Source organism: Equus quagga, chromosome 3 (assembly GCF_021613505.1).
Source record: "Equus quagga isolate Etosha38 chromosome 3, UCLA_HA_Equagga_1.0, whole genome shotgun sequence".
NCBI lineage: Eukaryota > Metazoa > Chordata > Mammalia > Perissodactyla > Equidae > Equus > Equus quagga.
Window position 1 is genome coordinate 143,749,421 of NC_060269.1, and position 15,565 is coordinate 143,764,985.

Sequence of the window (15,565 nt, forward strand, 5' to 3'; positions counted from 1 at the left end):
CTATGGATCTAATGGTGGTTGCTGTTAATTAAACTGAAATCTTAAAAAGAAAAATTTTTGTTTTTCAACTACAAAATTTTGGGAAAATTTTTGTTAAAATTTTGGGAAAACAGTAGCTTCTTCCCTCCCCCAAATTAGCCACAATCCCACCACCAAAAGCCATTGTCAACATTTTGATATATGTCCTTTTAACCCCTTTTAAATGTATCTGTAAAATATAGTTTTCATTAGATTGTAACATATTCATTTCTGCATTTCTGATATTAAAAGTAAAATATGCTCATTTAAAACATTGGAAAGAATAGAAAAATACGACAGAGGGAAGGAATCACCTGTAATTCTTATCACTCAGAGATGTTAAGATTTTGCATCATTCATTTCCAATTCTTTTACACATTTTTGTAAACTTGGGATGGATTATACTGTATATACAATTTTGATTCTGCTTTTTTCAATTAATATTCTACCATACTCATTTCCCCAATGTCATTAAAGACACTGTCTCTACCCTCAAAGATGCTTCCATTCCATTAGTTGTTGCCAATTTTTTTAGTCATGGTGTGAAAAGCTTTATTGTATCTTCACTATTTAAATTTAAAAAAAGAAAGTAAGGGTTTGGGGCAAACTGCAGTCCATTTGCATATAAAGTATCCTAAAGGAAAATGAAACAAAAGCAAAAACCTGTAGCATCTGGCATTGCATTTCAACTCAGTTTCCATCTTTTCTTTTAATAATGCCATCATCCCTCCTAAGAGCTATGCTCCTAAATCAACCTACCCTGGTGCCGCAGTTGTTGATTAGCTATTTTGACTAACAATGAGGTTCAACTCTGGTACTGAGTTAGGCCTGGGATTCCAACTGGTTTGCAATAGCAACATTCTTTCATTGCTTGTTTTCACAACTAACCCCCTAATGGGGAAGTGCTGTGTCACATACTCAAATAAACAGAATTGAATGCCTTAGAATTTACTTTCCCTGACCAGTAACCCTTTCTGTGGCCTGCAAAACTAGGGTTGGAAAATACCTAGTTTTGAAGAGAAGAGGCCTAGAGTCATCATATTTTTAGGTCACCAGGGAAATGGTTTGGCATCTTTTGTTTCTCCCTATAGCATGCAGTTTTTCAGAGAGAATGAGAGCACAGAAGAAGGAACCACCAATCCACAAGCCACCATACAACATGGATTTTCACTTCTCTGCTCATATGCCTGTATCCAGTCTTCTTGTGGTGGCCAATAGCTAGATGTTCTGTTAGAATTGCTTTGCTGTCATACACCAGAAGAAATCATAGAGAGGTGATTAAACCAACAACCTTGGCCTTACTGACAGTTCCTGATCTGCTGTAGTTGCAAAAACCTACAATAATGATACCACATTGATCAGTGTCTTCTTTCTGGGGTTAAAGTTTAATGTAAATCAATCATTTATCTGGATAGATCAGGTGATTAATTGCTATATTACTCAGCATATAGAGCTAATGTCAACAGCTTCTTTCAAAGGGAAGAATGACCCACAGGACTTATTTTTTATTACTTTATTTCTTTCATTTTGTCATCTTAAACGCATCCCCTGAAATGGTCGGAGTCCAAAGTAGCTGTTATTACTGTTAAGCTGACTACACAGCTTCAAATTCTGGGATACACTGAAACTCTGTGTGTGGATGGACTTTTTTGTTGTTAAACACCTATTTAATGTGTCTGGTTCTAGGGTTACACTAGTGAACAACACAGACACAAACAGGTATTGGGAAATAAAACATGGTGCATTAAAAGTTAGTTAAAATGGGGAAATTTTACAGAATGCCACGCACTTCCCTCATTCCTTTCTTTATTCAACAAATATTGAGTACTAATTGTATGACAAGCATTGTTCTAAGACTGAGAATAAAACAAAATGCATGTTCTTATGGAGCTCATCTCTTTCTACATAACTGGTTCAGGCGAGGTCTGATTCTACATTCCAGGACACTTAGAGTGAAAGACTAGAATGAAGTAAAGAAACAGAAGGGAAATAAGGAAATGTCTTCTGGGGGATATTAAAAAATATAGAGGCAAAGCCCTAGCAAAAGAGCAGAGTATAAAAAGAGAGGAGAAAGGAGGAGAGGATGAGAGAGAGGGAGAGCTTAAGGATCTTAACTATATTCAATTTCTTAAGTGTTATTCCTGTTTCTTTAGGGCAGACTGTGTACAAACCATCATCTCTTATATCCTACACAACTAACACAGTGCCTGGGAGGGTATCGTGGGACCTAGACTCATACAGCCAGATTACTCACTTACTAACTTGTGGGACCCTAGGCAATTACCAGAATGTTTCCAAGACTTAGTTTCCCACAGCACTATCTCACAGAGTTGTTTTATTTAATAATAATAGCTTACAGACAGTACTTACTATGTGCCAGGTACTATTATAAGCAGTTCAAATATATGAACTTTCTTAATCCTCATAACAAACCTATGAGGTAGGTATTTGTCTTAGTCAGCTCAGACTGCTATAATAATATATCACAGACTGGGTGGCTTATAAACAACTGAAATTTATTTCTCACAATCCCGGACGCTGGAAGTCCCAGATCAGGGCACCAGCATGGTGAGGGCCCTCTTCAGGGTTGCGGAACGCAGATTTCTTCTTACAGCCTCACATGGCAGAACAGAGAAGGTAAGCAAGCTCTCTAGTGACTCTCATAAGGGCACTAATTCATCATGAGGGCATTACCTTCATGACCTCATCTAATCCTAGTTACCTCCCAAAGGCCCACCTCCTAATAACATCACATGGGGGGAGGTAGGGCTTCAACATATAAATTTGAGGGGAACCCAAGCATTTGGTCCATAGAAGCATTACATCTTTTTACATTTTACATACGAGGAAACAGGCACAGAGAAGTCAAGCATCTTGCTCAAGGTAGAACAAGTATATCTGGCAAAACCAGGAATCTAACTTCATCCCCAGAGTCTGTGCTTTTAACCACTGGTCATGGGGCTTGTCAATAAATGGCACATAGTAAGATTAGAAATAAACTCTACTGCAAGGTTCTTTTTCACTTCCTTCTACTCTATCATTTACTGAATATTTATCAAACCCCTATGTTGTCATGGAACTGTTAAAGAGTAACAGGGATATAGGGCGTAACGGAACATATCTGGTTCTTGCCCTCCTGGAGTTTATCGTCATTAAGCAAATAACATAACCCTTCCCGGGGTTATTTCTCTCCGTGTCCATTAGTCCTCTAGCCAATCAGCGGAGGTTTGTTCAGGGTGAGCAGAGTCCATAAGAGGGTCTCCCTAGGTCTCCTGGACAAGCCAGGGCAGGGACCAGGTGATCTGTGGGGCAGAGACAGGCTGACTTTTCTCTGGGCATTGACCTTGTTAGTTTCCTTCTTTCTCTTTGAGCCTCGGCTTAAAATGGAGGGATGTGTACCAAAGTTCTTTCCGGCACTAACCTTCTGTGCTTATTCACGCCCCGCCCCCCCCAACACCGCTCTTCAGACATCCCTGACGTGGCATCCCCGTGCTTGAGGTGCATGCCCACCTCCTTGATACCCAGGGACTTCTTCCCTCCTTGGAGTCTCCAGAATTCCTCCTACCCGCCCGGGAGATGCGTGATCTCCGCCCTGCCCCTGAACGGCCGGCCGAGGCCGCCCGTGTCCTGCCCTGTCACGCGTCACCGATTTCCCTGTGGGTCGCAAGATCTTGGAGCCACCAGTCATGGTTCATTCAGTCCTTGGGGCCTTTGCCCAGCGGGCGTGGAGGTCGAATGCAGTAGGCGCGAGGAGCTCCGGAGGGCCCGGGCCACGGCCATTGTGCTGGTCTGTCACGGCCTCAAGGCCTGGTGGGCGTAGCGGCAACCGAAGAAGCGCTGAGAGCGCCCCTAAAACGACACCCCTCCCCTCAGACAGTGTGTTTTACGTTGGGGAACAGTGAAAAGACTTGGCTTCTTTTTGCGGCAGGCGAAAAGGTCAAGGAATGAAGAGCGAAGGCGGGAGGTGGAAGCGCGAGCCTCCGCCGCGCGCCCAGTCACGTGGGCCACGGGGACCGCATGGCGGCGGCCCGCGCGCCCCCGCCTCCCGGCCGGTAGGGCAGCCCGGGCGCGCGCGCCGACGGGGCGGGCGCATGCGCAGGGGGGCGCGCCGCCTCTGCCCCGCGGCGAGGGTGTCTATGGAGAGGCGGCGGCCGCGGCTGCTGAGGCGGAGGCTGAGGCAGCGGCGATGGCGCCCTTCCCTGAAGAAGTGGACGTCTTCACCGCCCCACACTGGCGGATGAAGCAGCTGGTGGGGCTCTACTGCGACAAGGTAACGGCGTGCGGGGCCTCTTGCTCTGGGCAGCGCAGGCGGAGAGGAGAGCGGGCCGGGTCCCTGGCGGCCTGGCCTGCGCCGCGCCCGCAGCCCCCGGGGCCGCGCCGCGCGAATTGCCGCCTGCGCAGCTGTCAGCGCGGCGCTCGCTGCCCCGCGTCTTCCCGGGGAGCCCGGTCCCCGCCCGGCTGGCGCCTCAGATGTGCCCTCGGGGCTCGCGGCGCGGCCCTTGCCCGGCTGCGTCCTCCTGGCCGAGGGCCTGGCCGCCCCCCGCCCTCGGGGCCGGCTCCCCGCGGCCGCGCCGGGCCTCCCGCCCCTGCCTCCTTCGGGAGAGGCCCCCCTCCGCTCCCCACCGACCTCGGGGACCCCGGGTCTGCCACCTGCGGGGGTTTCCCTTCCGCCTGGGGCAGGCCGTTTCTGCGGTTGTCCCCCGCCTCCCATCACCACCGCCCCCGGCCTGTTTGGGGGCTCCCCGAGTCTCTGCAGACCCCTTCCATCCTTCTGAACCTCTGGCTCGCTGCCTGGCCCATCGGGCCGCTGCTGCCAACTACCCCCGGCTCGTTTCGTGCCCCAGCTTTTCACTGCTTCGATTTGGAAGAAAACCCAGGTTACTCGGCTTGGGAACTGGAGAACTCTCACTCTTCATTTGTGGTTCTCTCTTTCTTCTCAACTTTGATTGTCCCGAGCATTTACTCGATGTAGATTTTGTTATAAGACAGCTATTCTCTGTTGGAATTCTTTACGTGGCCTCGAATAAGAGGGGCCTCGGAAAAAGTTAAACAGTGAGAACCTTTTCGGACTCTGAATTGGTGCAGCCTAAGCTGAAAAAGCACTTTTGTGGAAATAGTTGAGGGCCTTTTGCTAATGATTTTAAAGTAATATTAAGATTCCAAATTTTTGTCGATATATTATGTTGGGAAAAGTCCACATGTGGATATCCTGGAAGCTTCAGGCAACTGTGTTTTGTGTAGAAATAAACCAAATAAAAGACCTTTAAACAACTATTGTTTAAGCATAGAAATCAACTTTTATGAATTTTCAGAATTGACATAGCATTAAGCAGAACCACTGTTGAGAGAAAAAGTTCTCGTAGCCCAGTGAGGTGGTCGGAGGATGCTCAGTGTGTTCACTGCTAGGCCACGCTCAAAACCAACGATTTAAAACGCACCCACAGTCATCCTTTCTCTCCTTCCATTTTGAAAATTTAAAAGTGCCTGATTCAGATGTAGGTTTAAAGACCAGGACAGTCTAGGACAGTGGTTCCCAACCTTTGCTCTCTAGAATCATCCTGAGAGCTGTTAGAATCCTGATGTTTAAATCACTCAAATCCGGATCTCTGATGGTGGGACCCAGGCATCAAGTATAATTTAATTTAAAGCTCCCGGGGTGAGTCCAGTGTGCAGCCAAGGGTGAGAACCACTTACCCAGGAGAAGCATAACGAATGTTAGTTAAGCTGTTTAACCCGGAATTTTTGAGTTAGCTTATTGTAGTGTTTTGACCTCCTCTGGCTTTCCAACTGTTATTCTGACAGTATCCTTTAATTGCATGAAAGAAAAAAATGAAGAGGTTTTTTCCTTTCTCCAAATCGAAAAGGGAAAGTTAGTGAGGACTAATGGAGTCTGACGTCTTCCCTGCAGTGTAGACCGGGGAACGGTAGTCTCTGGGTTACCTGAAATTGTTATGGAAATTTTTGTGCAGGTGTACGTTTTCCTAGGGGGTTTGTGGCTTTCATCAGATTTCTGAATAATGTGTGACTCTCCCCAATAGGTAAGAATCACAACTTTAGTTATGTACTGGACTAACCAGCCTTATTTTAAAGTTTTGAAGAAGTCAGTCACTAATTTTATGTCTTTACCTGGTGATTGAGAACATTAGAACAGATTTTGGAAATACATTGCTGTTTTTAAAAACAATACCTGAGTTAATAAGATTCTTTTCAGTAGTTAAATGTTCCCTCTTGCAAGAACTAAGAAAACATTTTCTATTTGACATAGCTTAAGTCAAAATGATCACTAATTCTGATTTAATTAGATGTAGTTAATGAGATTGTTGTTTATGTTCATCAAGAAGAAGATTAAAAGTCCAATTTTCTGAACTGTGAATCAGAGACCAAGGTGATTTAGGGGAAAAAAACCTGCATAGAAGTTCTACATCCAGATTTCTTCTTGATGCTAATAGCTAATGGAAATCTCTCATAGGACGTCCTTTGGGAGCTAGAGTGGAAAAATAAGTATTTTATGATGAATGAGTAGTTTTAAAGGACTATTTATTTTTATTTATTTGTTATCTCAAGCTTTGCCTTCACCATCTTTTGATTGTATAGACCAGGGTATCCAACCCAAACAGCGTACAGTAAAACTTTACAGAATGAAGACTAGTTTTTATACTCAAACTAAAAAGATACAGAGCCGGTTAGTTCACTGTATTCTAAATGTTGACTCTGAATGCCCAGTAATTATGAAGAAGTCAGTTTTATTTCCAATATCAAACTTTTCAAGTACACCATATTTTAGAAGCATCCATTTATTTACTAGCATTAGCTCAGTCATTTATATTCTTAGACTAGTTTACTTAGAATAATTTATTCTGAAGTTGTGTGCCATTTTATTTATTTATTTATTTATTTATTTATTTATTTTTTTGAGGAAGATTAGCCCTGAGCTAACATCTGCTGCCAATCCTCCTCTTTTTGCTGGGGAAGACTTGCCCTGAGCTCACATCCGTGCCCATCTTCCTCTTGAAGTTGTGTGCTGTATAATACCTAGTTAATACTTTGTTCATGAATTTCCTCTTACATTTATAAAAGGTTTTATGGAAAGGTTTTTCACTGTTTTCCAGACAGCAGTCCTTTGATGTACGTAAAGGCAGGGGTATCTGTTTTATAGCTGGAGACCTGTAGGCGTAGATTAGCTACACCAAGTTCACATAAACAGTTAGTGATAGATCCAGATGGAAACTCAAATCAGGGTCATGATTCTTAGTTTAATTTTCTTTATGTGAAACCGGAGTAGTTTCTGAAAAATTTTTTTGGTAACAGTCTTTGACGAAATCTTTTTGCTAATCCACTGATCTTCCAAATTGGGATGATTTTAGTGAACATTGGCATTAGGTGACATCCTTTTCCAGTTTACTCCAGTTCTTCAGTTGTTCCTCTAATCCTCAAAATTTAACAGTTCTGCCAGTGAGCGTGGAGTTTGTAGTACCTTGAGTTGGCGATGTGAGATGTGGTTCCTATTCTTAAGGAGTTTACAGTCTAACATTTGTGCTAGGATGAAAATCCAAATACTATATAGTGGGAGCCAAGGGAGGTAGATGGTCAGCTCTGTATTGAAGTGTCAGGAATGGTTTTATAGTCTCTTAGAACGGATTTCTGAGAACTGAGTGAGTGGTGGTGGTTGTAAGGATGTGCATAGTACAGAGATTCCTGGACTTGTACATAAGCCAGTTATAAAAAATTCAAATGATGGAAGCTTTATGGAGTGCCCAAGTTTTTCAAATCAGTATATTAAAAGTGCTATTCACTTTATGATTTTATAAAAGAAGGATTTTTATGATCAAAGCCCTAGAAAGGAAATAATCTCAGAAAAATTCGAATAGATTATTTTAAAAAAATTGAATGAATACAGTTTTATGAAGAATTCATTTAGTTTTCCTTATTTTTCTATTTCTGTTCATACCTGTAAAAACTGTTACTGACTGGCATTGGAAAGGCTGATTTATTGGAGAGAAGATTGAATTGAGAACTAGGAGAGGAAGGAAAAGTGAATTTAGTGAGTTCTTACTACATGCTTACATTGTTTCTTTTAATCCTCACAAAAGCCCTGTGAGACAAGCGTTATCCCTCATTTAAAGATGAGGAAGCAGACTTCATGGTTAAGTAACTTACCCAAGTCACTCAACTAGTAATTAGGGGAGCCTGAATGTTAATTTTAGGGTTTTTCCCCCTTCTGAAGCCCATGTTTTTTGCATTACCTTACTGGTTCTGCTACTTATTACTAGCTGTATGATTTTAGGCAAAACGTTTGACCTGTGGATGATAGTTTTTTCTTTCTGTAAAGTTAGTTTGACCAGATAGTTAATAAGGTTTCTTCATTGAGTATAAATCACCCTTGATTAAATGAAAGTGTTGGCTGGCCAAGTAGATAAAAAGTAAAAAGTTATTTGGGATAATAGTGTTTGGGTTTTTGTTATGCTATTATTCATGTCTGTTTTTGAACTTAACCTCTGGTCTTTAAATGACACACGATTTTTCGAATCAGTCTGAGGCCAGGCTGTAAGATTTTAGATTGTAGAGTGTGTGAGACAGAAAGTCAGTTATGAATTCTTTTAAAATATGGGAAATACCATGTTACTGGTTGTTACTATTCGTTGATTATGTGTATCCTGTTCTACATAGGTTCCTTATTGAATTTGCCAGACATTAGAGTATACAAGTTTATAGGTCACTTAGGAACCTTTATATCCTACTGTAGAAGTGTTTTTCAAAGTGTGTCCTGTCACCCTTTAGTGGGTTATGTAATCAATTTTGTGGACCAGAAACAGCATTAAAAAAATGAATGGAAAAGTAAATATTAGAGTACATCACAGGTTAGAGAGGGAAATATTGTTTCCTGAAATTTGTTTGAAGTGTTTGTGGTGTGTGCAGTGGTTATATTTCTGGTTAAATAACTGGTTAAATTTCATATTAAAGGTCATGGTTAATCATGTTTGGAGAACACTTGTTTAGAGCAGCATTTCTCAACCACAGCACTATTGACATTTTGGGCCACATGATTTTTTGTTGTGGGGCCTGTCCCGTGCATTGTAGGACGTTTAGCTGGATCCCTGGCTTTTCCCCACCAGGTGTTGGTAGTGCTTTTGCAGTGGTGACAACCAAAGATGTCTCCAGGCCTTGCCCATTAGTTCCTGGGGAGCAAAATCAACTCTCACCAGGGGGTTTTAGAGCAAGCCTTCTTCCTGACAGTTTACTGTGTTGGATCCGGAAAGATAGTTTTATGCTTGGAACTAACATTGTATCTTGTGGAAAGAACATAGGTTTTAGAGTCATAGAGACTTGTTCTCTGTTTTGTTGTCTACTAGTTGTGTGGATTTTTATTTTCTCTGAGCCTCAGGTTTTTCACCTGTAAAATGGGAATTATAATATGTCCTTCCTAGGATTGTTAAGAATTAAGTAATATCTAAAAACAATTAGTATAGTACCTAGTACATCATAGGTCTCAGTATGTCCCAGATATTATTTGTGTCTAGGTTTATTTTTTTCTCAATCAAGTCTGTGTGTTTGAGTAACTTTGCAGAGGCAAACAAAATTTTAAAAAATAATTCATATAAACAGATTTTTAAAAAGTTAAATTGTATATGCTCTGGTTGTTCTTTTAAGTGCTGAATTTACTGACTTTAGGTACCAGGTTAAAAATAATTGCTTTTTACAAATGGAGAAACACGGACTTGGGTAGTGTAAAGACTTGTAATGATAGTTTTTTTGGGCTAAATATAGAAATAACAGAAAAGCCTAAGTAGGGCTTAAATATGTTATATTCTGTGTTCTTTAAATATATTAACTTATTAAAAATCATCATAAGAACCCTATGATGTAGTTAATATTATTAGTCATATTTTACAGATGAAGAAACTGAGGTACAGGGCAATTGAGTGACTTGCTGGCAGAGATGGAGTCACACCTAAACAGTCTGGCTCCAGAGTCTGCACTTTTAACTACTATGCTGGATTGAGTCTGCGTATATTGTAGAGTTCTTTTATATATCTACTTTGGTTGCTCAATCTGTAGCGTGAACCTGGTCTTTACCTTAGTTTGTTATTAAATCTGAAAAGTTTTCTAATAGTTCAGTGAGAATGTGTGCAAAATTTCTTTTAACATGTTATTTTCTTAACTCCTGTGAGGGCATTGTCTACTTTTTTGCTATGCTTTTGTTTTAAAAAATTTTTACAACCATTATTAATGCTATTTTTTTGATTTACCTCTTATTTCTACTAAGACTCATTTTTATTTTTAAATAAGATGACACATGATAGTATTTGCTGAGATCAGCCACCAGTGAATTTTGTTGTTATGGTGCGTGACATCTCTTAGGATGAAATCTATAACATTGGTTTAACTAAATCTGTCTTGCCTGTATGGCTCAGGAGCTAAGAATGGTTTTTACATTTTTAAATAGTTGGGAAAAATCAAGAGAATAATATTTTATGATATGTGAAAATTATCTGAAATTCAAATTTCATTGTCTGTAAATAAAGTTTCATTGGAATACAGCCATGTTCATTTGTATGACTACTTTTGTGCTACAATCAGTTGAATTAAATGGCAGCTCTATACAGTATGCCCCAAAACTTAAAATATTTGCTGTCTGGCCCTTTATAGAAAAAGTTGCAAACCCCTATTCTAGGTAATTTACTTATTTTTTGTTGTTACTATGCATTGTCTTATTTTCCTTCACTAGAATGTAACCTCTGTAAAGGCAGAGATGTCTTGTTTACTGATGTATCCCAAGTACCAGAAACAGTGCCTGGCTCTTAATAGCTGCTCATTAAATATGTGAATAGAGTAAAAAAATGCATGAATTTATGAAAATAAATGATTAATTTTCAAAATGGTAATAGCTAATGTTTGTTAAGCACTACTTTTTAATCTCACAGCAACCATTTAATCTCACAGGTGTTATTATTATTCTCATTCAACACCAAGAAGAAACTAAGACTTGGAGGGAGAAAAGGAATTTACCCAGGATTACACAGTTAAATAAATGGTAGTACTGGAATCTGATCCTAGAGAATCTGACTCTAGGTCTGGTTTTCTATAAATGACCCTTAATACCTAATCCATATTGCCTTTACAGAAGAGACTTAGTTAATTCTGTTATGTGTGGTGAAATAGTTTTGCATAGAATTTGTTTGTCATCTTTCCTGATGCTTTGTCATGAGCCCCCTATTCCTGTTGAGAACAGGCAATCAAGACAGCTTAGACACTGCTCGGCTTCATTTTAGGAATACTAGATCAGACTTTACAAAGCAAGTCTAGGAAGTATGATGTTAGTAGCTTCTCCTCCATTTACTGTTTTTAACCTAAAATCGGATTTTTCCTTTTAAAATGAATTTTGAAACTGGAATTGATATACTAGAACTAGGTTTAATATGGCAGTGGAGGTGATGGAAGGTTTGAATATTACTTTGAACTTTAACTTGAATCAAGTTTCTTGATAATATGTATCCTTTAAACACGAGAATTTTAGTTTACCATTAAATGTAAATATTAAAATTACATGAGATTAGTCATTTTCTCTTGTTGAATAGTAGGATTAAAATGGCAGTGTATATATTCCTTTATATTTTCATCGATTGGTTTCCTTCCTTCAAGTGCATTTACTTTTTTATCCCTGATAGACTAGATTTTCACATTATACTATTGCAATGCCTCCGCCCCAGAAAAGTGCATGATTTCTTAAATAAGCTAAGTGTTTATCCCAGTTTTCTTAAAAAAAAAAAGAAAAAACAGTTCCCCTAAAGTTATTTAATAATGTTCTAATAGCTCAATATTTTATAGTTATTTTGTGAACAAATCAGATTCATCTTGCTGTTAAAGTTTAAACAAACTGTAATAGAATATTTTTGAATTTTTTACATTGTAAAAGTAGTACAGTAGCATAAAGACATTTAGAAGAAAGAAAAAACCACGTACATTATCCTAACACAACTATTTCAATGTTTACATATAACTTTATGGAGTATCTATATGTATAGAGTAATACAATTTTAGATTTGGAGGGAATCTGGTCTTATCCCTTTTATTTAAGGAAACTGATTTGTTGGTGCATGATCATTTTTCTATATCACTAAGCCCTTCAGAATGTAAACCAACATCTTCCTGGCCCAGTGCACTTTTTGTTACACTATTATAACTTGTTTATGAATTTCCTTTATTTGTACTTTAAGTGTAAGGGAGGTGTTTTGCTGTTTACAAAACTAAATGGGGATGCATTTGAGTATTTCTTATTGGTGCGTATTTACATGTATTTATTATGCCTTTCTTTTTAAATTTTTATTCAGCTTTCTAAAACCAACTTTTCCAACAACAATGATTTCCGTGCTCTTCTGCAGTCTCTCTATGCTACTTTTAAGGAGTTCAAAATGCATGAGCAAATTGAAAACGAGTACATTATTGGTTTGCTTCAGCAACGCAGCCAGACTATTTATAATGTACATTCTGACAATAAACTCTCTGAGATGCTTAGCCTCTTTGAAAAAGGACTGAAGAATGTTAAGGTGAGTTGCAAAAATGGGTGTTTATCATAACTTCTGTCATCTTCTGGTATGTCATTGGCAAAACTTGTTAGCGTTTTATAGTAAATGATGTTATGTTAAACAAAAAAATTATTCTGACACTTGTTAAAGACAATAAGGAAGACTTTATTCAAGGGATTACTGCGGTGGGTTTTTGCACTAGGGAAGAGAGATTAGGATGAACTCTGAATACAACAAGGACAAGTAGGGATTTATACCCAAGGAGCAGGGTATGGGGGTCAGGAAAATTACTAAGAGGAAACATCAAGGCTAGGGAGGATCTTGCTAAGCTGACTCAAGAGGATTTTTGCTGAAGGCAGACCAGGGTGATAAGATATTGAGGGTGGATAGATATCGAGGATGATCAGGTGTCAAGGGTGGGAGGATTTTCAATAAGCTGACTCAGGGTGATTTTTGCTAAAACTGGGCTAAGTGGGCCAACCACAGAGCTCAAGGTCGGGGCCTAGTTGAGAAGAGGGCTCAGTGAAGCCTGACTCAGGTTTGATGAGAATCTTTATCAGTTACCTATGTATTACTGTATATAAAATTTTATAATGAATGCTACTCCCTAAATCTTAAAATTGTTTTTTGTAAGTTGAAATTTTAATTACCATAAAACTTTTACTTTCTGATTATGGGGTATTTGAAATTTGATTTTCACTTGTCCATCTTCTGGATTAAGTTGGTGAAGCATAGACTTAAGTTGCAAGCAATTCTGTCAAACCACCATGCACCTTTCAGTTCTAGATTTGTGTTCTAGAAAGACTGTTCTGCAGCAGGGAAGAGGATGGATTGAAGGGAAAGAAAAGACTCGAGCAGGAAGACCTTTATAAATAAAATATTCTAATAGTCTCTGGAAGAATACACAGTAGCTACTTGGTGGGGAGGTGGGAGGTTGGGTAGGGGTAGGGTTCTGGGTAGTGATGGAAGGCAGATTTACTTTTTATTGAACACTCTTGTACTCTTTGAATGTACTGCCTATTCAATAAAATGATTAACTTCTGAACTAAAGTAATGACTAGTGGAGATAGAGGGGAGGGGACAGACTTAAGAATTATGGAGGACATAAAATTGATAGAATGTGGTACTTGCATATAAAGCGAGGAGGAAAGGAGAAAGAGAAAGGAAATGAGAATGAGAATTGAGCCTGACTTTGCAGGGAATATGGAAAAGGCTTGGAGAATAAGAAGACCCATTATTTGCACGTTGGGTTTGAACTGCTCGGGCAATCCAGGTAGGCATTTATTAGTAGGAGGAGGCCTTGGTGGGTTTCAAGGTCAGGAGAATAATTTGGTTTGGAAAAGCAAATTTGATTATTATTAGTTTGTAACTGGAAATAGAAGCCACTTGGGTATGCTTAGGGAAAATGTGTGAAATCCTAAGTGAATAGGATATTGGGTAGAATATTGGGAAGCAGTTGAATAAATTAGTTCCAAAAGGGGGACAGTAGAGAGCACTCAGCAGGGGTAAAATATTCCAACATATTTTAAGTTTCATTATTTTGTAAATTTTCCACATGTTTTAAGTTGGGAGGGCTGATACAGAAATGATAAGGTACAGGGAGATGTGATCTTAGTTCACATGAGGGAGAACTTTTTAGCCCAGAATTAGAATGATTTACTTCAAGATGTAGTGAGCTCCTTGTCTTTAGAAATGCGTATGGTCCTCTGTAGTGTGGTGTAACAGGTATTCTGAATTGTTTAGTGGAGGATACACTGCATGACCTTAAAGGGATTCTGTAATAAGATAGTCCAGTAGGCTCTTGTGGACTGTTGGGAGATATATAAGAAAATGGACACACAGAAATGATGAATATATACGTTAGAAATCAGCAGAAGTTTTGAGCAAGTACTTGCTATTTTTAGACTTTTTATGACATTTTTGAAAAGAACTATGACATCACATTACTAGGAATTCAAGGTTCCCTTAAAAGATGTCTTAAGGACATCTTTTTTACTTAGAAAAGTACACAGACCACTTTCTATTCGTCAGTCTATTTTTTTCCTGAGGTTTTAATGTTGCATTTTAAACTGTCTTCCTAGGATCAGTTACAAAATAAATAAGCAAAACTTTTATAGAATACAATTTTTTTGGTTTCCAGAATGAATATGAACAGTTAAATTATGCGAAACAGCTGAAAGAGAGGTTGGAGGCTTTTACAAGAGATTTTCTTCCTCACATGAAAGAGGAAGAGGAGGTAAGCATAATTGTGATTTTGATTTATAAAATTTAAAAAATGTTATTTTGCCTCTGATTCTTCAAAATAATACACAGGAAGATAAGCCTTGAGTTCATTTTAGGAAATGAAGAATAACCCAAGGAGAAAAAGCATTAATTCTGTTCTCTCAGAGAGGTGGTTGCTTATCATTGAATGAATGATTTAATTCATTTACTTGGCAAATATTTATCTTCTTATTATGTAGATGGAACTGTATTGAATGTTAATAACTTTTTATGCCACCCTAATGTCTTTTCAGAACCGTTAGAGGAGTCTTTAAACAAATTAATGTTTTCTCTTTTCATAAGTTTAAAGAATTTTTAGTATTATTTTTTTTAGTGGCAGATTTTAGTAATTAAATAGTGGTGTTAAACTTCTCTGTCTTATGCCTAGTACACATGTTTTAGGATACCACAGAATGGATGAGCAAAACGTTTTCCCATTCTCTTTCTTTAAAATGGGCTGAATATCAGGGTAAGGAATAGAGAAAATATTTTGTAAGAGACTGGATTATTTTTCAGCTGTAAATCAGTTATTATAGTGATTCTTAACTATGGCTTCACCTTATAATCAGATTGGTATTTTAAAAAAAACAACCTACCTTTAAGTCCTTTCCTCACCAATTAAATCAGGTAGGAGATATTCACATGGGTATGTTTTAAAGCCTCCCCAAGTCCTTGTAATACGCAGCCATCATTGAAACTACTGAGTTACTAGAGCAGTGTTTCTTAACCTTTGATGCACATCAGAATTATCTGTGGAGCCA

At 39.0% G+C, this 15,565-nt stretch overlaps 1 protein-coding gene across 1 annotated transcript in view; it reads left to right on the plus strand.

Annotated features, from left to right (window-relative positions):
- Positions 1 to 4,102: 4,102 nt before the first annotated feature.
- The window catches only part of FBXL5 (F-box and leucine rich repeat protein 5), a 42,675-nt gene continuing 31,212 nt past the window's right edge, over positions 4,103 to 15,565 (plus strand). The window contains exons 1-3 of the mRNA XM_046656463.1: positions 4,103 to 4,288; positions 12,348 to 12,563; positions 14,683 to 14,778. Of these exons, the coding sequence (XP_046512419.1) occupies positions 4,205 to 4,288; positions 12,348 to 12,563; positions 14,683 to 14,778 (396 nt within the window). The 5' untranslated portion in view covers positions 4,103 to 4,204. The remainder of the gene's footprint in view (positions 4,289 to 12,347; positions 12,564 to 14,682; positions 14,779 to 15,565) is intronic.